The following is a 24,965-nucleotide window of genomic DNA, read 5'->3' as shown; positions in this document are numbered from 1 at the left end:
CTCGCCTCAACTGTCTCTGGACTGGCTTGCTTTTTTGCACTCACTGAGTACTCCTCAGACAAGCAGAGTTTATCTCACTCACTCTAGAAGTGTCATTGACCAGCAAACAAGGACATGACTTTTTTTTTTGCAGAGGTACATCCTGAAAATTGTCTCATTTTTCAAAATATTCAATTCATGAGAAGCATTAGAGAAAAGAAAAAAGCCCAGGTTGTTCTAAAAATAAAGAATGAACTCCCAACTATCACAGGATCAAATACAAGCATTATTGTTTTAACTTAGTGTCAGGCATCATAGAATTATTTTTTTGAGATGTAATTTAGCTACATCTGCATAATAAAGAAGCTAAAAATAACTGGAACTCCTTTTCCTCGTTGGAGAAGTGTAGTCTTAATTTCGTTTATTGTGTTTCTTCTATTTCACATCTGTAGTTTCTCTTCTGACTGAATCTTCAGCTTGCATTGAGAGGAAAGCGACTTATTTAACCCACCACTAAAATCCATGCATCTGGACCCAAATTAGCAAGGCAGCATCAGAGGTAGGAGCAGGAAATACAGGAGAGAATGCTTGTTACCTAAGAAATACGGCTGTGGATTCTATAATCAGCATTCTAATATGCCAAGTTAGTAAATGTCACAGAACAGAGGCTTTATCATCTAAGATAAACGGGACACACAGGTGGCAGAGAGAGCAAACAGGGATGCCTTTGGAATCTCTTGATTTTTGACAGAGTCTTATCATGTTTCGTCAGGCTGGTAGGAACGCCCATGCCCAAGTGTCTCCCCCTGCTTCATGTATAGAACAGTTTAAAGTACAGGCACATGCTGCTGTGCCCGGCTCGGGTTATTACTTTTACTTTCCATTTGTTTGTGTTTATTCCCTAGAACACACATGCTATTCTAGTATAAAATGATTGAGAGGATATACCAATGCCCACGTGTATATTCTTAAACTACAATGAGATTCTGTGGCCGAGAGGCCCAAATGCTTACGTACAGTTGAGCTTCCTGATGGACTAGTTAACAAACAATATTTTGTGGAAATTATGTTTGGAGAAAAATTCCCACATGAATCAGAAATTTAACAAAATGAAACCCAAAGTGCTAGAATGTACTTAAATGACCCATTAAACCCTCGCCGCTTGGCATTTCAACATAAACTGGACTCAGTTCCTAGTAGCCATTACATAGTTTCATATGTATGCATACAGAGAATCTAATTTAAATATGCAAAATTAGTGAAAGGAAGGAGCCCAACTTCCCCTTTGAAATTCTCCAGTCCTCTGTGCTCCCAACACCCACAGCTCCTCTAGTAGGAAAACAGATTCTGTTGATCCCTCCTTTTGGCTTCTTAGAGTACTTGTTTAGGATTCAGGGCACCTGGTAAGCCTCTTTTGAATGTGAATGTGCATTGGCTTGGGGATACAGTGCAAGAGAGTGACATGGTGGCTGCTAAATGTGCCTGCCGGCCATAGAGAACACCTAGCATCCTCTGGTCCGGTGCTCTGGGCTCAGGTGGAGACCTGGGCGGTGCGCAAGAGCTGCTGAGACCTCAGAAGACTGATGTTCGCCTCTGGCATCCCCACCCTATCGTCCGAAATCAGGGGACCCCAGGTTTTTCCCAGCGTGTGTCTGCCTTTCCCTTCTTGGAACTCCTAGAGTCAACACTAAGGGGCACCAGAGCCTTGGACTGTAGCGCCAGCCTGGAGGGCGCTGCGGAAGTCCCGGCGCAGAGGAGCCCACCCGGCAGGGCTGGGCGGCAGGAACAGTGAGCGAATGCCCCAGGGTCTTAGGGGTCCTCTGCAGGAATCCTCTGAGATTAGGGCCCCCAAGCTCATCGCTGGTAGGGTGCATCACAGTACTGGTGGTTCCCCGGGGCTGTGGAGACCTTTTGTTGCCGCTTACTTTGGAGGAGAAAACATGGTCAGACATGGAGTGTAGTGTGGTCATAGCTGCAGCACACACAACAGTGCCCGGAAAGCAGCACCGTGCAGGCAGACACACAGACGCACGCACCCTGCATCCTTTCTGACCCATAAAACCGATTTAGGACAAAACCCGAACGCAGTGGAGCTCTCTAGAGACCCAAAGAGCATTCCAACTGAGCCTGCAAAGTCACCTCGCCCCTCCTCTAGGCAGCCTCCTCTTGCAAGAGCTTGTCTAGCGAGGGAAATGATATCCAGTCACTGGTTCCCAACAGGGACCTTTTAGCTGCCCTCCGGTGTCTGGGACTTGTTCCCCTGGACAGCGGGGTAGGAGAAACTGGAGACCCAGGACAGCAGCCTTGGCCACTCGGTCCAGGTCTTGACTCCGAAATAAAAAAGTGGGAAGGGTTCACAAGCCCTGGGAAAAAGCCTCAGTGCACAGGGCCCGGAGGGGGCGGCGGACAGCGGGTCCCCAAGCCGCCGCCTGGCGCGTCTCTGTCCTCCTCCCCGGGCCGAGCTGCTGTCACTGCACCAGGATGGAGAGTCCTCGGGGCGGGAGGAGATGACGCAAAATCTATCGCTCCCCCCAAAAAAAGTGTGCCTCCAGGACGAAGATGGCGGCAACTTAGCCCGGGGACTGAAGATGACTGTGGCCTCCGGAGGCCCAGAGCAGGCGACTCGGCCCCCGGCGGCGCCCGCGGGCAGACCTGCAGCGGCCGCGGCGACAGTCGGAGAGCGGGGTGGGGGGTGGGGGGGAGGGACAGCCCCGCCGGCGGCCGCCCAAGCTCGGGGCGCGGGGAGAGCCAGCGCGAAGTAGGCGCGGGAGGCGGAGGAGAAGCCAGCGACGGAGAGGAAGGAGGAGGAAGAGGAGGAGAAGAGGAGGAGGAGAGGAGGAGGGGAGGCGCTCCGGTCGCCGTCAGTGGGCAGCAGAGACGCGGCATGCCCCTGGCAGGGGAGAGCGGGCTGTCCTCAGCTGGGCCATGGGGACCCGCGCGCTGACAATGCCGGGGTGATAGGAGCAGCGCCAGCCACCCCGCCACCTCCACCACCATCACCTCCCGCACTCAGCCTCCCCACCGGCCAGCACAGCACCAGCCTCCGCGTCTCTCTCTCTCTCTCTCTCTCTCTCTCTCTCTCTCTCTCTCTCTCTCTTATTGTCTCCCACTCTTCAGGGGATGGGGTCGGCTGATGATTAGGTCGGAAGCAAGATCTTCCTTCAAAGTATGGTAATATTTATGTAGGGAGAGAGAGAGAGAGAGAGAGAGAGAGAGAGAGAGAGAGAGAGAGAGAGAGAGAAGAAACGGGAGGAGGGGATACGGAAATTAAACCCTTTAAGTCAATGCATATTGTGGTGACACCGGCACAGGAGCCCTCACGGTGGAGACGGCCAGGGCTGTGCGTTCCCAAAATATGACCAGGGGTGCTTGGATGTGTCGGCAGTATGACGACGGCTTAAAAATCTGGTTGGCAGCACCCCGGGAGAACGAGAAACCGTTCATCGATTCAGAGCGGGCTCAGAAATGGCGACTGTCTCTGGCTTCTCTCTTGTTTTTCACAGTCCTGCTCTCTGATCACTTGTGGTTCTGCGCCGAGGCCAAGCTGACCCGGACCCGGGACAAAGAGCATCACCAACAGCAGCAGCAACAGCAGCAACAGCAACAGCAGCAACAGCAGCAACAGCAGCAGCAACAGCAGCAGCGACAGCAGCAGCGGCAGCGACAGCAGCAGAGGCAGCGACAGCAGGAGCCCTCCTGGCCCGCGCTCCTGGCCAGCATGGGGGAGTCCTCGCCCGCCGCCCAGGCACACAGACTCTTCTCCGCCTCCTCGTCCCCCACCCTGCCCCCCTCCCCGGGAGGCGGCGGCGGCAGCAAGGGCAACCGAGGCAAGAACAACCGGAGCAAGGCTCTTTTTCTAGGAAACTCTGCCAAGCCGGTGTGGCGCCTAGAGACTTGTTACCCCCAGGGCGCCTCCTCCGGCCAGTGCTTCACCGTGGAGAGCGCGGACGCTGTGTGCGCCAGGAACTGGAGTCGGGGGGCGGCCGCGGGGGAGGAGCAGTCGTCCAGGGGCTCGCCGCCAACTCCGTTGTGGAACTTGTCGGATTTTTACCTTTCGTTTTGTAATTCCTACACACTTTGGGAGTTGTTTTCGGGGCTGTCCAGTCCCAGCACTTTGAACTGCAGTCTGGACGTGGTGCTCACGGAGGGCGGTGAGATGACCACGTGTAGACAGTGCATCGAGGCTTACCAGGACTACGACCACCACGCTCAGGAGAAGTATGAAGAGTTCGAAAGCGTGCTGCATAAGTACTTACAGTCGGATGAGTACTCGGTGAAGTCCTGTCCTGAGGACTGCAAGGTAGGGACAGTGAGTTGCTTTCCCCTCCGCTGCGGCTTTTTTATGTTTGATTCATTTTATCTGGCTCTAGTTTTGTAAGTTTAATCATTGTTTATCTGGCTATAAGAACTTGGAGTTGGGGACATCTGGTAGGTTGCTGGTGGCCCGATGCCTTCTTTTCAGAGCCCTTGGTACAGCAGGGAACTCCATCTTCTAAGATAACAAAGTCAAGGCTTGTGCTGTTTGAGGTTTGCAGCTGGCTCATCCTCTGTCACTGCTTGTCAGGGAAATGGGGGACCAGCGCACGCAGGTAGCCAGAAGGGATGTTCTGGTGAATCTGCCTACATTATTTCTCCACTTCTAACATAATGAGGTTGGTTGGCCAGAGGAACAAGACAAAGTGTAGTTGATGTAGGGAGGAAACAGCCAAACGTACACATTTTATAGGTTTTATGAGCTAGTTCTTGTTCTTCAGTAAGTCTGAAGGCCTGTTCTCTCTGTTTTCTCTTAGACATGTATGTAGTATAGGCCTGGGTGTCATATGAGTAGAAGGTTGTAATTAGCTATCTATTAATTGATTCTCAATGTTAAACTGGTAATCATACACTTTACGTAATTGCTTTACTTCGCATACTCAGAAAAAAATAGTAAATGACACATCTTTGATGCTATGAGTTAAAATTCTGGGAAATAGCTAATAAATTGTATTGTAGTCAACTAGGACTGTGGTGACCTTGCTGATTAGCAAAGGGGAAGTCTAGGCAAGTTTCTTGGAAATGGTGTATGCATCCAGGGGCTGCTGGAAGTGCCGCTGTCCGTGGTGCTGAAATGGGGCTTGTCCAAGAGAGGCCTAAAGATGAAGACGCTGCAGTGACCTTTAGCTGGGAAGATGTGAGGACAATAGGTGTGGGTGTTAGCTTTTCAATGCAATTAAAAAACACACAAGAAAATTGTATTGTTGTTTCAAAAAGTAAGACAAATAAGAAATAAGTTATTTCTTCTCTTTTCGACTTCCCCAACCCTCAGCGCTCAGAGGGCCTCCTCCACGTGCTTTCTATGAAGGAAGGGTCAAGGGTCATACAGATTGAAGGAGGGTGATGCTTAACTCAGAGCTCTTATCTGAAGCCAGAAGAACTCAACTATAAGCCACGCTTTATAGTTTATCTAAACTTAGCTGACCTTGCTTATGGGTTTTATTTCTTTCCTTTTTTAAGAATTTGGACTGCAATTTAAAAAATAGTTTACTACATTGATGAAGATCTTATTTCAGTGGACAAGCCAATATTTAAGCTCTCTATATGTTTGAAACATACCTGTAATTCATTCCTAGGAAGAAAAAAATCAGCCTTAATGATAGAAACTAACAGTGAATGACTAATGCATACACTGCATTGCTATTTATCTTGATGAGATTGTTGCATAAAACATTAAGATAAGGAAATGACAGATAATTCTACTACAAAAAAGTATACCATAGATTCCGACAATTTGCAGTTAGGGACCATGGTGAAAATTTGACTTTGCACGCTCCCCTGACTGTAAGCCCTCGCTGACATTCCCTGCAATTTTAATTTAATTAACTCTATATTTAAAAGAAAGTCTGCGTTGTTAGTGGAGTGGGATCATTCCCTACCTTAGAGAAAGTGTCCAAATACATCAGATGTTTCTCTTTGTCTTCATCTAAATTAAATCTCAACAAGGAATTTATATCATCATAAGGGAAACATCAGCTGTAAATTTTTTTATGATGCTACGAGGTACACTAAGATGAGACTTACATTTTTTTTTTGATAAAGTAGAATTTGTTAGCACTGTAAAATCTTAACTTTTTAAAAACCATTCCTCTTCGCACTGAAAAGTAAACAGAAATGCTTGTATTTCTCAGTGCAGCAGAATTTATTACTGGAGATGCCCTGGTGGTGAATGCCTTGCATTCACTTCTCTGTGGCAGGGCAAATTACTTTGACAGGATACAATAATTCCATAATAGATGGTTTTTAAAAAATATTTAAATTTAAGTTGAAAGTGTTAGCATACTTGGTTTAAGGTAAACGGACTAACCTGGTTATACATAGAAAATGATATGTGCATAATTCCTTAGCTTAATGAGTAAGTTCTCTGATTCTGAAAAAGCCATACGTATACCCTAATACAAAGTATGAAAGACGGCTTCAAGTGATTGCTGATTTTGAAGATTATAACTGAATTTATAAAAACATTTTCTTAGTTCACAATGACTATAGTCAGGATCTTTCTTCAAAGTCATGCAAAAATCCCCCCTCCCCTTCGGCAATTACAAAGCCAGAGATAGACTAAAAGGATGGTCTATCTGAAAAGGTTGGCTAGAAGCAAACATGTCGTGTCTCCATAGTGGCTAAAGTACTTATAAAATGCAGTGTCAGTGGCTTGTAAATATATTTATTATAGGTAAGATATATACCATCCCATTAGTGGTATAAATTAGTGGTATTTACATTTTAAGAAAACCTTGTTAACTTTTTAACAGAGTTGCTGCAATGACATCTAACTTTTTAGAGTTAAGATATATTATTGAATTTAGTTTCATATTCTCCCTCCATTAGAAATGTATTCCATAAAATAAGAGTAGATTAAATTACAATTTCATGTAAATTTCTTAAAGAGCTCTTTTTTATTTGGGAGAGGGAGGACAAGTTTGGGTCAGTTATACATTTAGAAGTCCTTAAGTCACATCTCCTATGACTGAACAGTGAACATTGCAGTATATATCAGGAACACCATCACTGCGGAAGGTGAGGCAGAAGGATCACAAATTCCAGACCAGGCCAGCAAGGCTGTGAAATAGCTTCTGGTTTGTTTTATTTTGTTTGTTTGTTTTTGGTTTTATTTGTTTAAGTTTATCTTGAGTTTATAGTAAGTAGAGATCAAATAGAGCCATTTTACCCTAGAAAACTCTTGTAAGATATTAAAAAAAAATCTGTACTCTGGTGTACTTTTTTATAAAATCATTGTAATTACTGGTTTGTTATCTTTTATTTTTTTTAAAGAAGCGAATATTTGCATTTATGAAGAAATGTACAAAACATATAAATATGTAACTTATACTTTTTCATTTAATATTCTGTGTTATATAAATTAGGTAGCAGATGCTTTGGGTAATTTCCCCCATAGTTCTTACATGTTTTCAGCATATAAGAAGAATCAGATAAATGTGTAAAAATCATCAAGTTAGAAAATACAAAAAATGACATTTTCTAAGACCCAATTTACAAATATATATACACATATACGTATATATACATATACATATACATATACATATACATATACATACACATACATATACATATATATGTAATGCTTAACTTTTAAAAGTTTTCTTTTTATCACACTTTTAAGTTAAACCATGAACATTCTAGAAAATGCATCCTATATATGTGAGATTTCGGGTTACATATATTTTGTATTACCTGTAAGCGTTTGTTGCCACCGACAGCATATTGACCTAGTATGCTTTCAGATACTTGATGAAAGAACACATATTTGAGATTGAATTCTAACATAGGACACAGCAAAAATCTAAAGATCAGTTATGCCTGTGTAAATTGTCGTCTTCAGGGTTCCGAGAATGTGTGGGCTCTCACTGTTTTATTTTTACAATATCATATTACGCATGTTAATTGCTTGCACTTAGCAGACACAGGCTACACAGTACCTCATGCGTGTCAAGGACTGGACATTTCCCTAATACTTTAGATTTTATTTTTCATTCTGAGTTGCTCACAGCACCACCCATTTTGAAGTCATAGAGTTTGGGTTATGTGCTGTGGACTTTGATACAAGTGAGCAGACGAAATAGTTCCTGTAATGACTCAAGTTCATTGTCAACATGACACACATGGGAAGAGAGACCCTCAACTGAAGACCTTCCTCCATCATGTTGACCTTTGGGCATTTCTGTCAGGAATTTTCTTGATTTATAGTTGATGTAGGAAGGCCCCTCTACAGTTGGAGGTGCCATCTCTAGGTGGGCCTAGGGTGTATAAGAAAGAGCCAAATTGTGAGTCTGGATACTAGCCAGTATTCAGTGTTCCTCCATGGCCTCTGCTTTAGTTCTTGCCTCCAGGTTGCCTCCTTGAGTTCCTGTTCTGGCTTCCTTGATGGTGGTCTGAGATATGGTGATGTAAGCCAAATAACCCATTTCTTCCCACAAGCTGGATTTGGTCAGTGTTTTATCACAGCAACAGAAATGCAATCTAAGATAATGATAGCACTTATTCTTACTTATTTTGATGTTGAGTTCTTTAAAGCCATAGAGAAATGTCTTTTTTAAGAAAATATTTATTCATTTTAGTTTATGTGGATACGTATGCGCCCCATGTGCACATAAGATTCTACAGGTCAAAGGAGGCAATCAATTCTCTGGGACTGGATGTAAAGACTGTTGTTGAGACACCGTGTGGATGCTGGAAATTGAATCAAGGTCTTCTAAAGGAGCAGAAACGTGTTTTTAACAGCTGACCAATCTCTCCAGCATCAGGAAAGAGTTTCTGAAAGAAAATCCAGTACCTTAAACCTGCTTCCATTCCACGTTTGAACCTCCAGCACTATTTTGCTGTTTGTAGTGACTGCACACGTGTCAGTGTCTAGGATGGAAAGCAATCTAAGAACAGATTTCCACTTATGTTCTGCTACTTTATTATTTTCGGTCATGTTTGTAATTGAATGATTTTTTTCTTCTACAGGATCAGATAGTATGGTCATGCAGATGAATAGGGCCACTTTAAAGTCAAAGATACCATCAAGATCTTTTTATGACTCAGATTTGTGGTTTTTAGAAATGCATTTTGCAGTATGTAATTTCTGATTTATCATTGGCATTTTCCCCTTATAGAAAAAAAAAAACCCACTCACAGTATGCTCCAATGTGAACTGTCTGCAGTCTTCCAGACCAAGAAGCATGTTTTTACTCCGGACTTGTAAGTGGGTCAGATTAGCCGCTATATAGGACATAACCTAGATGCTGATGTATGTTGGTTTTAATCACTTCTGTTGGATGTGGTCAGTGTTTGCTTATACAAGGTGAATTAAAGTGCAGAGGAATAGGGAACTAAGCAGAGATTTCAACCCCACACTCACTCATGTGGAAATTGCAAATCACTACACTAATTTTTCTTGCTAAATTTACTATACAATAACAAAGTATAAATAACGGTTTCAAGGAACATTAATGGTCTGGGTTATCTGAGCTGTTTCTTTAGTTTCATTTTTTTCATTAAAATGTCAATCTTATAACGACTAAGCCCTAAACACTTTGATGCTCATATTGGTCATAAAGATATTTCTTCAGTTTTTCACTGGACACAGAGTATACATCATTGCCTGTGGGTCCACTTTGGAGGATCCAGACTATCTTTAGAAATCCTGATATCTAGAGATTCTGATGTCATTTGTCTGATATGTGTCATGTGCCCAGGCTTGTTTAAAATTGAATCAGTGAGTGTTGGACTCAGCTAAGTTCTTTTGGTCCTTATATGCCCATTATGTGTAAGAATTCCAGTAAAAGTTGAACCAGCCAGAAACTTTGTGGGAAGGTACCATGTACAGAGGCTAGGGGGCAACAGACTAGTGAGGAGGCTGAAGGAAAAGATAGGAAGTAAGCTACCTGATGCAGGGGAGTCGAGAAGGCAGAAACCATCTTGCAGCTAAGGAAATGGCTGGGTATAGAAAGGTGGGCCTGAGGACTGGCTTCCTGTTGGGCCAAGTCATCACACCCATGTTCACAGAATGGGCTGAGCACAGGACTGCAGAACTTCAGCAGCGATGGTGGAGATGCACCCACCTCATTATTTCTTCTTCTAATTCTATCAGACTGGAATATACAGACCATGGACTTTCCTGAAAATATATGGCTGGTTTCCAAGGCAACCTGCTGGCCTTCTGTGTTACTTCCTACAGCTTATGTCTGTTCCTTCCTCATCCACTCACTTCGTCAAACATGGAAAAATCTCTCATTTTGACTTTTTTTTATAATGTTAATACGCCATGTTTTCATTTTTTGCTATTTTCTATAGCAGTACAGATTTGTATGTAGTCTTTTTAAAGGTACACACTGCTAATGAACACAGATTGATTTAGCTCAAAAAATACTTTTTGACAGAAACTGTTCCCTCTGAAAGTAATTATGAATAACCATCATTTTAATCACATATTTAATATTCTTTTTAAATGAAATATTGTAATTCACTCTGATATTTAATATTCAAAGGAACATAAGGTTAACATGTGTCATTTCTTATAAGCAGTGAATAATGTAAGCTATATATTATACTAGAGGTGTGGAAATATTTATTTGTAAGTGATGATGATTTATTGCTAGGCTTTTTGACAGTCTGCTTCTATATTCAGGTATTTATAAGCAAGATGATATGATAGTGATCCCTGTGGTAAATATCTGATTATTTATTGATATTCCTTTCATATTTAAGGGTAGCTTTGCTGTTGTTAATGGCATCTCCACCCTTGTGTGGGATAAGTGAATGTTTATGGCCTTTAGCCTCTGTCCTTTGGGCTTCTTTTCTTTTTATTGCTTTGCCTGCTTGTTGTCACCCAGCATGTTCTTGCCTGCCTCTTGAAATCTTGGATCTCTGTGTCCTACTGGCAATGGTCTCATGGGAAATCCAAAATTTAAAAATATTTCTTCTCTGCAAGTCCCTGATAAATGGACTGGTCTTTTTCTTACCGAACTGTCACTGACTTTGTTAATTTCAAATGCAAATTGAACTAAGCTGCAAAGGGCAGTGGTGTCGTGGCATTTTCTCTCCTAGACTATATTGTTGACCCAGACACCAAGAGTTAGGAGCAGCCAACAGGGCTGAGAGATTTTTAGATCAGAAACTACTTCCTTCTATCTTTATGTCTGCCCTGTGAGGTAAGACCCATGACTGTGTGGCTTTGTTGGTGTTGGCCTCTTGTGAGGCAGAACAGCTATGTCAGAAGTCATTTGCCTCCTGCCTAGCATATTTAGAGAAAGAAAGAAAAACACGACAGAGGCTGGGCTTCCTTCTCTCTTTAAGGGTATACTGCCAAGGCCCAGGAAACCTTCTCTGAGTTCATCTCTTGAAGCTTTCACCATTTCTCAAGCAGGCCAAGCTTAGAACCAAGCTTCTATTGGATGGATCTCGGGGGAACATTTCAAACACAAAATTGAGAAAAAGGAAAATAATTTTGAGAAACACAGGGTTAGTCAAAAGTGCAACACCTTGTAGAATGGACATTTAGGTCAGAGAGGGACTGGTAAATGTCTCAGTGAGTAAAGGTGCTTGCTGCAAAGACTGCCCACCTTAGGTAAATGCTGGGTCCTATGTTGTAGGAGAGGATAACCAGCTCCACAAGTTGTCCTCCAATTGTCACATTCTGTGCTGTGGGCAGTCTACATGAATGTGCATCCCCCTCTCCTCTCTCTCTCTTTCTCCCTCTCCCCATCTCTCTCTCTCTTTCTTTCTCTCTCTCTCTCACACACACAAGTACTCACTAAATGTAAAAATATTTTTTTTAATTATGTCAATGAGTTTGGCAACTGTGTCTTAGTGACCTTACACTTGTAGATTTAATACATGATAAGAACATATGCCAAGAGCTGATGGGAGAAGGTGTAAGTTGCTGGCGAATGAAGACAAATCCAGCTTCTTTAATTAAGTTTGTCAGAGAAAACAGAGAATGGATAACAGCCAGTGTCTTCCAAGAAACAACTTACAGTGAAATGAATATGATACTGGTAGTTCTTGACCTCTTCATCAAAGTGGATGCTGCTGTACCTCAATCATTGCTAAAGCTTTTGGGAGGGGTGAGATCACAAGATGAGTTTGCTCTTCAACATCCAGACTTCTTCTTCTTACCACTTTTTTTTTTTTTTAAAGAAACAATGATTTGCTTGCAGTAGTTCAAAAAATAAACATGACTTTGAATTAGAATATACTTCAATCAAATAGAAATCTCATTTCGAAGTAATATAAAATATTGATTGGTCTTAAGTATGAAATCAACCATGATATAGCATATGTTTCTAAAGCTACTGTCTTTGGGGATGAGTTGCCAAATAAATTGTATGTTTCAATAGTAAAAACCAGCTTTGAGTTGAATAGGGAAGTGCAGAGAGATCATCAGATGACTGAGTGCAGATTGGCTTTAGCTTCCTGCTTTCACTGTTTTCTAGTTACATGACGCTTCCCCAAGTGACTGACAGCAGTGGCTCTATCCACCTCTTTCATAGACCATGTCTTCTGTTTACATGAACGTATTTTACCAGGGTGTAGTGATGTTCAGTGAGTGGTAACAACTCATTAAAACCCATGGCAAACACAGTGAAAACAAATGTTGCCCTCACCCGAAGACTGACAAAATTTCTGGTTACCCATTTGTAGGTTTTAAGTAGACACTTCATTACTCATAACGGAGTCCTGATGTGTTGTGCAGGCCCAGGTCATGCTTTCAGAGAAAGGTGACTGAATTATTCAGTAACAGCCAATAAAATCTTATGCAAGACCTTGTCTGAAGTAAGAGTGTTGCACTCTTATTTGGTTGTTGTTATTATTTCATATTAGAAAATAACAAAAGATGTATTTCATCCTGAATAGATCCTGTTGGTGACTTAAACAAGTTGGACAGCCATCAAGGAGGGATATACGTGAGGGAGACTGGGGTGTTATCCTCCACTTCCTCAGTTTGATGGTGGTATTTGTCTTGAGTAAAGTTGTGGGTGATTTATCTTGATAGGAATTAAAAGGTCAGGTACACCCAGATTTATTGTTGGAGACGGTGTCCTGAACTTTGGCCTCCTATATTTGCACAGTACTTGTTAAATTTTATGTTCTTTGCTGCACCGCACACTTAGTTTGTTTGTAATAATTAGTATTTTGACCGTGAAGTAGGAAAAGAAGTCTAGGGGCAGATGGCCTTGGCTTTGAACCAGGCTCAATAGACATGGCAGATATAGCATGTGCCTGAACACAGAGGGCAAAATGGGGTCATAGGAAGACTCATCTATGCTCTACTCAACGAATGGGAAGATGCTCTCCTGAGCAAACAAAGAAACAACAAGATACAGCAAGGTCCTTTATCTTGGTGACAGTCATCACATAGGAGAGGTTTGCTATCAGCACTTCAAATTGCTTCAAGGACACAAAATAATCTTTGCCAGTGTTCCTTCCATGCACTCTACACTCAACAGAACAGTTCTATTAAAGGATCCCAGTGCAGAGGGATATTTGCAGAAGACCAGGAGCACTTTGCTCCTGAAGAAGGGCAAGTGGGATGAGGTGAGGGTGCTGGGCTCCATAACCCACGACAGCATCTTTGCCTGGGAATAAACGGCAGCTAGACAGTCTCCAATGTTCCTGCTGACTCTTCAAGCTCTCAGTCAGGACCTCACTGTGCTACCTTCAGTGACAATGTCGCAGGCAGTGAGGAGAGTCCTTTACGGGGGATACATGACTCGTTCCTAGCAACAGCACTGATCTCTGACAGGGAGGTCATAACAATGTCAGTGGGATGCTAGCCTCAGTTTCTCGTTTCTGTATTTATTGGTCTGAATATTGAAAACATGAGTAAACCAAGCACATATTCCTCTCCTGAGAGAGGTAAAACAAACTGATGTTAATGTGTGAGTAAACACTATGATTAACACAGTCTTGCCTGCCGTCTGCTCATAACAATCACTATTTCATCATCAAACAATCCCCTTGAGCAAGTAGGACCCAGTGCCATTGTGTGCGTGGTAGATAGAAACATCTTATCTTTTTAAAAATTTTTTATTTTACTTTATTTTTATTAGATATTTTATTTATTTACACTTCAGGTGTCATCCCCTTTCCCCATTTCCTTCCCTAAAGCCCCCTATCCCATCCCCCTCCTCCTTTTTGCCTTTATACCATTTTAATTACATGCATGTATTAAGGTCAGTAAGTTTTATCTTTCCCCTCTGTTTTTTCCCATTTAATTTTGACACACAAATGCAATCCTGTAGCTATTTCTTTATGGAGTCGACAACACTGAAGTCACCTTATAAGGAATTCCACTCTTTTTTTCTGTTTCTTACATCCATGAAGTCACATAAAGATAATTTATAAATGTATTTATTTTATTATGCATTTTATTTTATTTTATTGTTTTGAGACTTCCATACATGGGTACTGTGTTTACAACACTTCTGCCCCTTTCTCTTTTACTCCCAACTTCTTCTGTGCCTCCCAACTGCCTTTCAGAGTATTGACTTTTTTATTTTTTACTGTTACATACACACACACAAACACACTCACACACACACAACACACTCACACACACATACACACTCACACATGCACAAACACATACACACTCACACATGCACAAACACATATGCACACACAGATACACATACTTACACATGCACAAACACACATACACACTCACACATGCACACACACTCACATATTCACACACACATATACACATACTCTTGTATGCACACACATATTCATATATGTACACACACTCATACATATATACATACACACTCACACATGGACACGTACACACACACTCACACATTCACACACTCACACATATACACACACTCTCATATGCATATACATATTCATATATGTACACACATTCATACATATATACACACACTCTCACACATGGACATGTATACACACACACACACACACACACACACACACACACACACACACACTCCTGAGTCCATTTAGTGTTGTTCACATGTGTATGTGTTTAGGGTGACTGTTTGGGATTGGATAACCTATGGGAGGCTCATTCCTAGGGTTTCCTCCTTCTTTAGAAGCCGTTAGCTCTTCATCTGAGTGGGGCCCTCTGAGATTTTCCCCATTCACATTGATATATCTATTAGTGTTGTACTACGCAGGTCCTATTTGGGCAACTGTATTGTGGAGATGTTATGAGTACTGAATATACTGCTCCCATGAGGCAATTAAAAACAGCCCCATAGATTATGAGCCAGATGGCAGTGGGTTGAAATTCTGGCTCTGGCAGGAGTCATTCCCTACAATCATCCACACCCAGGGTCAAGTTAGCCATCATCAACAAGTGGGGTACCCTGCACTGAGAGAGGTTAAGGAATGTGCAAAGACCTCGTAGTTCAGTGCGACAGACCAAGGAGTTCAACCTATGAACATTTGGCTCTCAATGACATGGAAATGTTTTAAATTATATTTATTGTCCACGCTGTCACCCGTCTTATGTTCATGGTCATTTGGATTTCAATTTGTTTGTTTTAGAAGGGATAAAACAGATGGATGGGAGGATCATACCAGAGTAGAAAGAACATAAAATAACTTTGCACGTAAAAGTAACAAACTTGCTCTTTCATAGTTTATTATTGCTGCTGTTGCACTAATTTAAGATCAGAGATTAACATGTCCCTGCAATAAGAAGGATGTGGGCCGTTTGCCTGAGAGATCTATCCTAGATCAGGCAAGCTCTGGGAGGAAGAGCAGACTATATGTGTAACTAAGAGTATCTACTGGGTCTTCTTCCCAGACACTCATGTTCTTCTCAGACGACTCTGAAAATAGCGATGGCTTCATAGAGTCTTCAGTCTCGGCCTGAAACCTGAACCTGAGCAGGGAGCACACACTACACACTTTGTCCTCCCTCTAGTAGGCTTTGCATCCAAGTCGTTCATTTGTTAGTCTAGTTGACATGCTGGGCAGAGATTGTGAACTTGGTTTCCAGAGGGGATTTTATTTTTAAAGGCAAAGAAGATAAGCTCAACCTTAAGAATCACAGAAGCTATTGGGAGTCATCAGGCGAAAAACAAATGTTCTTTAAAAGGTTAGTCTGAATTTTAAACTATGGAAGAGCAGGATTCCTTTGCATAGAATGAACACTGGCTGCTCTGAGGCAAGGCAAAAACTGGCCACACACAAATCTCCTGAAGCATTGGCATCACGCCAAAGTCCAAGCAATGCAGTGGAGAGAATAAGAGGACTCACACAGCAGGACAGGATAAGAGGACCCACACAGTGGGACCAGGTAAGAGGACCCACACAGTGGGTCTGGGTAAAAGGACCCACACAGTGGGACCAGTTAAGAGGACCCACACAGTGGAACTGGGAGTATTTCATCTGACCTACCTTGTGGGCTGTCCAGAAATAAATGTGTTTGTTGTCTGGTCTGACCTTCTTATTTTTCAGAGTTTCATATACTAGTACTATATTTACATAATTTCAGCCCACCTTTCACCTAGTCCAACTATGCACATATTCCTTTACTCTCTCCCAAATCTATGACTCCTCCTCCTTTTCACTGAAAATAGATTCTTCTTTTGTACAATAACCCAGACTGCAGTTTCCCCTCTTCCACTCCTCCTAGCTCTCCCACTTCCCCCTCCCCCAGTTTCATTCTCCTTCCTTTTCTCTTCACAAAAGAGCAGGCTCCCAATAGACAACAACCGAACAGCACACGATAAGATAACAGAACAAGATACACTAAGACAAGGCAAAAGTCCTCATACTGAAGCTGGACGAGACAACCCAACGATAGCGCAAGAGCCCCAACAGCAGGCGAAAGAGTCAGAGACATGTCCAATCCTCCTGTTAAAGAAACACCAAGCAGTCAGAACATATAAGCAAAGGACTTGCTGCAGACCCACAGTCCCGAGCTTGCCAGTTCAGTCTCTGTGAGCCCATAGAACGGCTCACATTCTTCTGGTGTCAAAGGTGATAGAAGACTCTTCCTTCTTAAGTCATTATTGTTACATATGTAAATACATGTGCACATATTTATAGATACCTATACACATATGAATACACACAATCAAGATATATATACATCTTGATATATATATACATATATATATACACATATATACGTATATATATATACATCTTGATATATATACATATACATATATATATATATATACATATATATGTGTTGTTCTTATGTATATGTGTTTATTATTGACCCCTTGGAATTAGATAACCTATCAAAAGGTTACTCCTTAGAGAAAAGAAGACATCTTTCCTACTGTCTTGGTTAGGAATTCTAATGCTGGGACTAAACACTATGACCATAAAGCAAGTTGGGGAAGAAAGGATTGGTTTGACTTACACTTCCACATCACTGTTTTTCATCGAAGGAAGCCAGGTCTTCTGGGTCTTGCAATCTTTCTCTTCCTCTTTGATTTTCTCTGAGGCTTAGCTGTAGGGGTTTCATTATATTATGTGGAGTCACTCCCTCCCCACATCATTTATTCTCTGGATTTTGATCCGTTGTGGATCTCTTCATTTTTGAAGTGGCCAGTTACCCAGTTAAGCAGCTGAGGATGCAGTTTTTCTCCATTTCAGGAACCGTCTTTGAAATGACCAGAGTATTTGAACAGCCTTTCGAGGTTTGTTGTCCTTAGGACTAGGACTGGACCTGCATGACCACCGTCTTCTCACTCTCCCTTTCCTCCTTCCCATTTTTTCCTATTTTTATTTTTTCTTTATTTTGGGAATTTGGATTGGATCTGACCTTGTGCATCCTAGAAGATTTCAGTAACCTCGAACTATATTATGAACTCTTAGACTTCTGAAAAAGAATTTCATTATGTAGTCCAGGCTGGCCTTAAACTCAGGTTCCTATTTCTTTGGCCCATGGAGATCCCATGTGTACTCGTGGGCTCAGCCCTCTTATTTTGAAGACAGAAAACGCTGAATGAGTGGGTGCATGGTCACCTTTGCGTGTGTTATTTATTCTGTGATACTTTCTCATTTCTAAACGACTTCAAAATTTGGAAAATTAAGAAATCGAATTGATCATTATGTTGTCCCAGGCTTGATGAAAATTAATTTTATTATACTGGTTGATTTAAAATTGTTTGTAATGGTAGGATTGTGCCAATAAGAATGTAGCTTTTTTACCATTTAAATTTTTAGAGATTATTTCTCAATTCTTGTTGTTAAAACAAGCAATTGGGGTCTTAAGCCATTTGAAAAGGTGGAAATTTAAAATCTGGTTCTAACTGAAGAAAAGGATTTAGTGCTATTGGCTTTCCTAACTCTTGATCTATTGTGCATGCACAATAAACAGAACAGCAGTTAGAGCTGAGTCAGCGAATGTACAAAGTTTGAAACTGCTGCTTTATTAACAGAGTTTTTTGTTGTTGTTTGGTACCTGCTAGAAATCTATGGATCACTCTAGGAAATGATGCACACCATTTATTCATAAGCTTAAATGATTAAGCTTTAATCAAATGGGTGCCTAATATTCTCAGGATATTCAGTTTAAATAGATGATAGCAAAAGCCTAACAATAAAAATTTATAATTGTCCAAATTATTCATTTTAATCTTTTTTGTTTGATTTTGTTTTTGTTTTTCTGGGTCAGGGTTTCTCTGTGTATCCCTGGGGGTTGCTGTAACTCATGATTTAGGATAGGCTGGCTTTGCAATCTGCCTGCCTCTTCCTCCCAAGCACAGAGACTATAAAGGTGTGAACCATGATGTCTGGCAGCCACTGTAATCTTAAGCAAAGGAGATGGCAGCCCTGTGCAACACTCAGCTGTGTGTCTTATTTTACAAGTTAGAAGAGACATAGAAACATTAATTTGTTAAATATATGGTTTGCAGAAAAATATACTGTCTTTATCCATATGTGTGCATTACTTACATGGCCTGGTCATTGACAATATTAAGTTCCTGGTCTTTCCCAGGAACAAAATTATACATGAGTCCTTTCTGTCACCCCTTGACAGTTAGATCAACTTTTGGTCCATATCATCCTTTCTCCACTTTGAGGTATTTTGTATGCCTAGAGACTACTTTATTCTAGTTAAGAAATACCATGTCTCTAATAGCTGTACTGAGCGAAGTAAATCATTAAAGTGAAAGTCTCAAACGACCTATCTACTAAGCTCCTTCCAATGTCTTCTGCCAGCAATGAAGGATCCTCCCTCAACTGCCTGTGCATATGTGGGTGTAGCATGTGGATCTGAGGGACCAAGATCTGTAGGTGCTCCAGAGAACACAAGTGCCTTTGAGAAACTATCACACAGGCTCTTTCTAAAAGCTTTGACCCTTGCTAGCTGGACGGACACACTGTGGAACAATTTAATATCTTGAAATGTATTTCAACACCTAGTTTTTGTACCCTACAGGAGAAAAGACACAAAGTAGAGGGACAAATGCATATAGCTTTTTAAAACTAGATATCTAGTGGCAGCAGTTCTTGGATACTTTGAGGCCTGTTATTATACAGCAATAGTAATTTAGTCACCAAGATAATAGATATCCCACAGTGCACCTTGTTAGAAGAGGAATAAATAATCAGCCATTTTATGTGCGTGACTCATATATGCATGTGGAAGAGGCACAGAATTTATCTGTAAACAGGGTGATTGTTTAAGCAAGAGAAAGGAGGACACTGAAGGAAAGTTTAGGAGAATGAGAGGAAAGGGCCTAGACATCTCTCCATCCAAGAGCTGCTGTGCTCAGGATCTGCGAGTGAAAAAAGAATTTTAACAAATTTTCCTTCGTAAATGGTCTTGATTTCAGCAACTAGGAGAAAAGTAGATTCTACTAAGACTCTTGAAATCAAGGCTGCAGCCCAAGCTGGAAGATACTCTCCATAGCATCACCAAAGGTCTCCCCTTGGAATTACGCTTAGCTCCAAGTCACATAATTACAAAATACTAGTTTTATAAAGGATGCTGTTTGATATCTTTGTTGTTGAACAACGGGGCTTTTCATATGAGAAACATAAACACAGTATTTTATTTGTACATGCCTTTTCATGGCTAATTATGGGTTTGAACATAACAAACAGCAGCATAATTACTCTGCAGCCTGCACTGGGGTTGTGTAGTCCTTAATCTGGCCACTTAAAGGAAGAGATAACTGTTCATCTGTGAACCTTGCAGGGGAATCAGCCTTGAAGCTGCCTCCACCTGTTTTCTAAATTTAGTAGACTATAGAAAAATATGTCCCGGTTGCTTCCTGCTGGTTAATTTATGGCTGGGGAACCTGGAAAGGTGTTATATTACTCTGATGGATCCCCAGATTAAGAAGCAATTGACTAAGAAAACATTCTAGTCAACTTAAAAATGCAAATATTAATTGGCAAGCTGCTGCAACCTTTTAATTAATACAGCTGATAGAATAGAAATGTGGTTGTGAATTTATTTATTTATTTATTTCTTATTTATTATTTTTGGTTACATGTTATTTATATCTTGTTGGGGGTTGTTCTGGTGCTGTTATGTATTCAAAGGCTAAATTCTGCACCCCAAGTTCTATTTGTCCCAGGATGAAGGAATTCCAAGATACACCAGCCTTTGTTATGTAAACCCCGATCCCCAATTTGAAGTTAATGGGTTAAAAAAGGCTACAGCCTGTGATTGGGCAGTAAAGAGAAAAAGGAGGGACTTGAGGATCATGTGAGAGGTTTCAGGAGAGACCAAGGGGAGAATGAGACAGGGACAGAGAGAGGAGAAGGTCCCTAATGAAGTCAGATAGATCATGAGCATGTAGCCAGGAGAAATGGACCCAGAGGATAACTGGGGAGAGAACAAAATAGCAAGTAACAAGAGAAATATGGCTGCCATGTAAGTTAGAACAGCTCAAAACGTGCGTAATCTAGGCTTACAGCTTGTAAATAAAACACCAGGATTGTGTGTCTTTTATGCAAGACAGCCAGAATAAATAATTATTTTACAAGATCTTGTCCAGAGTGTCTTTATTATTTCTCAATATGTTTTGATCCATGGGGCAGTTTAGTTCATCTAAGGTGATAGCTGTTCACAGCACTTAGTGATGTCATCAAGGAGAAGAATCCAACCCTATGAAATCACCTGGATAATTACCCTCAATTTTCAGATAAGGGAACTAAGACTTAACTAAGGCGCAGAGCATAGAGTTCTCCTTCAAACAAGTTTATATTTTTATTTTATGTGGCTGTGTGCTTTGCCCACATATGTGCAATACTCAAGAAGACCAGAAGAGGGAGTGGATCTCTCAGATTAGAATTAACCCTGAGTTTTCAGCATCTGTGTTGTGCTGTGATTTGAACACAGATCCAGTGCTCTTAACCACTGAGCCATCTCTCTAACCTGCGTGCAGGGTTTTTAACTAAGACATTTAGCAGCCATAATTGTTTGCCAACAAATACATGTTTTCAAAGATTATACATATTGGAAAGGGATGGAACAATACACTAAAATATCAGCTTAGAGAACATTTCTGGAAATAAATATGGATATAGTATACATGTGATAGCAAAATAGTCCCAGCTACCACGGTGCAGCATGGGAAGAGTGTCTTGAAGCAGGTTTCTGAGTCTTGTTTAGTTACACACCAAGTATAGATGATGATGATGATGATGATGATGATGATGATGATGATGATGATGATGATATGAATCTAAAGGTGTGGCTTCTGCTGACTCTGAGCAGAAACACAGAGAGGGTTAGCAGACCCTCTCTGAGCCTGGGATAGAGAATGTGCTTACAGTTCCCACTGGATGGTCTACCGTTGTTCATTGTCCATACGTAGTGACTAAAACAGCAGTGTACTGCCTTGGACCATTAAGGCATCAAACCATACATGCTTATATTTTGGATGGAAAGTAAATTTGAGGCTATGTTAACTGTGGAATGTTGATAGACTTCACACACACACACACACACACACACACACACACACTCATACACATACCCACACACATGTTCAAGCTCTTTATCTAGAAGTCAGTTCACTGACTTCTTTTGTGACATCAAGTATTTTCTGATGGGGTGTTCCTTTCAGAGGATCATACTTTGGGGTCTTATACTTGTGGTTTTACATGCATGTCAAAATTATTCAGTGTTGTAGATCATTTGTGAAAATTTTACATTCAATCCATTTAAAAAATTTTGAGGAACATTAATGGTTAACACCCTAAGAAATCACCAAAAAAACAAACCAAACAAGCAAAAAACAAAAACAAAGCCCCATAGTCTTCATTATGGTATAATTAGCAACAAGAAATATCACCTAATAAATAGTTGGGTAGATGAGAAAGAGACACTAGTTAATTGTCATAATGGGAAATGTCATCTGCTTTGAGAGGGATTTTTATTTAAAAAATTCAATACCATGGTCACTATTTTTTACAAGTAATTCCACTAATAGAATACGATTACACTCAAGTCTTTCTTAATATTTAGGTTAAAGTGAAGTACTTCTATTTATTTTTCTTGCTTTACAAAATGTAGGAAATTTCATTGTTTTAGGAATTTACTGTTATGCAAGAAATTCATAACACACAGGGATTTAACTGTGTTTATCATCCCCTACTGCTGACGTTCAGAAAGTTTCAGCCAGGCTGAACTGTATCCTGAGGCTGATCAAAGTGCCAGGTCAGACCAAGTCTCACCTTGAAGTCTAGAAGAAAAATCAGTCCCCAGGCACCTAGGGTGTTAGGGTGTTAGCACACTTCTGTTGAACTAAGGGCCTCATCTCCTCACTGTTGGCTGGAGGCTGTCCTACAGTCTTAGCTATACCACTTCAAGTGGGTCCCGGTCAGCAGCTTGGTCCTTTAAAGACGGCAAGGGAAAAAAGTTTATCAGTAAAACAGATGTTGCGTCTCATGAAAGATAATGGTGAAAGGGTTTGCTCTGTTCTGTGAGTCAGGAGCAACTCCCAGGGCCTGAGCAACCTGAGGGGAGGAATACGGGAGTGTGTGAACAGTGTGAAGAGCAGGAGTGGATTCCTGGAAGGAGATGCAAGCAGCTTCTAGACTGTTCTACCTGGGCAGCCTTTGATGGTCCCAACTCAGGAGAATTATACATCCACTCTAATCATCTCGGGCAAAATACATGCATATTTTTCTATTTTCAACAAATCTTCCGTTGACAAATTTAACTACAAAGTAGATCATCAGTATCCTTTAATACAAAAATGAGTTTTACTCCACAAACGCAAATAGGATTTTAATAGGCATTATTCTACAGGAGGAAATAGAATTTTTAATGAGTGAAATAGAAAACAGTCATTTTTAAGTTCTTCATCCAAATTTGTTTGTGTGTGAAACAAACTCTCAAGTTTTCCCTGAAATTATTTTCTTTTAAATTTGCTAAAATTATAGGATTATAAATGTCACACAGATACTTTAGAAAAAATACAATCCGTTTCATTATACTGTCTTTGGGATAAATTAAGGCATCTTTAGGACTGTGTTTGCTGTTCTAATTAGACAGACATATTTAGAGCAGTGCAGTACCACGCATGTCTCTCAGCATGCTGTAGATCTATTTGTCTGGACCAAGACCCATGCCTCTACTTTCTGACTAAAGGTTGCAGCAGTGGGATCTGAGGTAAACATGGAGAGGGGTGTTAAAGAGACTGTTTCTAGGAGCCCTGAAGCACTTTCACCTGCTCAAGCTGTGCTAATGGGAACAATTTTTCCCACTGAGCCTGTGTACCAAGGACAGTTAGAGACAACACCTTTTGTTTTGAGACCTTAGTTATTGTCCTTTTGTGAGTCCTTATTACGTTTGCTTTTAAGTGAGCTAACTTTCCAAATTCTTACATACTAGCTGGTTTTGTTTTGGAGAGAAAGAGATAACCTCAGGGGTTGGAAGTGGAGTCCTGAAGTGTGCTTGACTAGCAGAAAGACTTGTCAGTCAGGATAGATTAGATACTGCTGAATTCCTAAGGCTTCTTGCAAACTCAAGGTGACCAGGAGTACTTGTACTGAAGGCTTCTGTCCTTGTCAGTATCTTTTGATTTTTTTATTTAGTTTTTATTGGATATTTTATTTATTTACATTTCAGATTTTATCCCCTTTCCTAATTCCCCCTCCCAAGCCCCCATCCCATCCCCTTCCTCCTCTTTGCTTTTATACCATTTTAATTACATGCAAGCATTAAGGTCAGTTCTAGGTTGAGGAACTAGCAATACAATAGATGCAAATAGTCAAGGAACAAGCAAGACAATAAACACACATAGTCAAAGAATAAACAAGGCAGTAAACAAAGTCCCATGATCAGTCCCATGATCACTGTTTCTAGGGGCTTATCAGGATGACCAAAATATCTGAGCCTACTTCCCTGTCCTAGCCCAAAGTCGGTTTCATGCCTGAAGTCTACTTCTTGATTCTAGCCTAAGAGTTAGATTCCTGCCTGAAGGCTACATTTTATTAATTTTTATTTTATGTGTATGGGTGTTTTGCCCATATGCATGTCTGTACACCACACACATGCCTGTGTTCCAGTGGATGACAGAAGAGTGATGGTCATGAGCCACCATGTGGCTGCTGGGACTAAACCCAGATCCTCTGGAAGAGTGACCGGCACTTGAAACTACTGAGCCATCTCTCCAGCCCCAGTAACCTATGCCTGTAGTGGGTTGTAATGATTCTACTGTCTTTTTACACTGGAGCTTTTCTGAAAGAATAATCTCTTCTAGAGTGTTTTCAATCTTGTGGAAGAATGAACAGAGACACAGTGCCATGACTTGGCTTTGAGAAATCCATTTCTGTAGGATACTGTTCCTTGAAGAATTCCTGGCTTCCTATACAGAAGACCCTGGGCCCCTTCTCCAGTGCCATGTGTGCACAATTCACCCAGGCATATTTCTAATGGCCAACAATGGAGTCTGGGTCTTCCTGGTTATGGAGCTGACTTTCAATAGATCTTTCCAATTTTTAACTTCCGATTTAGATTTAGCATACCATGTGAAATGGTC

The 24,965-nt window shown here is 41.2% G+C and overlaps 1 protein-coding gene across 2 annotated transcripts in view; it reads left to right on the top strand.

Moving 5' to 3' along the window:
- Nucleotides 1–2,726: 2,726 nt before the first annotated feature.
- The window catches only part of Nalf1 (NALCN channel auxiliary factor 1), a 522,636-nt gene continuing 500,397 nt past the window's right edge, over nucleotides 2,727–24,965 (top strand). The window contains exon 1 of one of the 2 annotated variants that reach the window (XM_034520918.2): nucleotides 2,727–4,279. In XM_034520918.2, coding sequence (XP_034376809.1) covers nucleotides 3,335–4,279 — 945 coding nt within the window. In that variant the 5' untranslated portion in view covers nucleotides 2,727–3,334. The remainder of the gene's footprint in view (nucleotides 4,280–24,965) is intronic. The other variant, XM_034520917.2, reaches the window with a different exon arrangement.

The sequence above is a fragment of the Arvicanthis niloticus genome, chromosome 16, assembly GCF_011762505.2.
Source record: "Arvicanthis niloticus isolate mArvNil1 chromosome 16, mArvNil1.pat.X, whole genome shotgun sequence".
NCBI classification, from domain to species: domain Eukaryota; kingdom Metazoa; phylum Chordata; class Mammalia; order Rodentia; family Muridae; genus Arvicanthis; species Arvicanthis niloticus.
The sequence above is the reverse complement of the archived record's forward strand: the minus strand, read 5'-3'. Positions and strand labels throughout refer to the sequence as shown.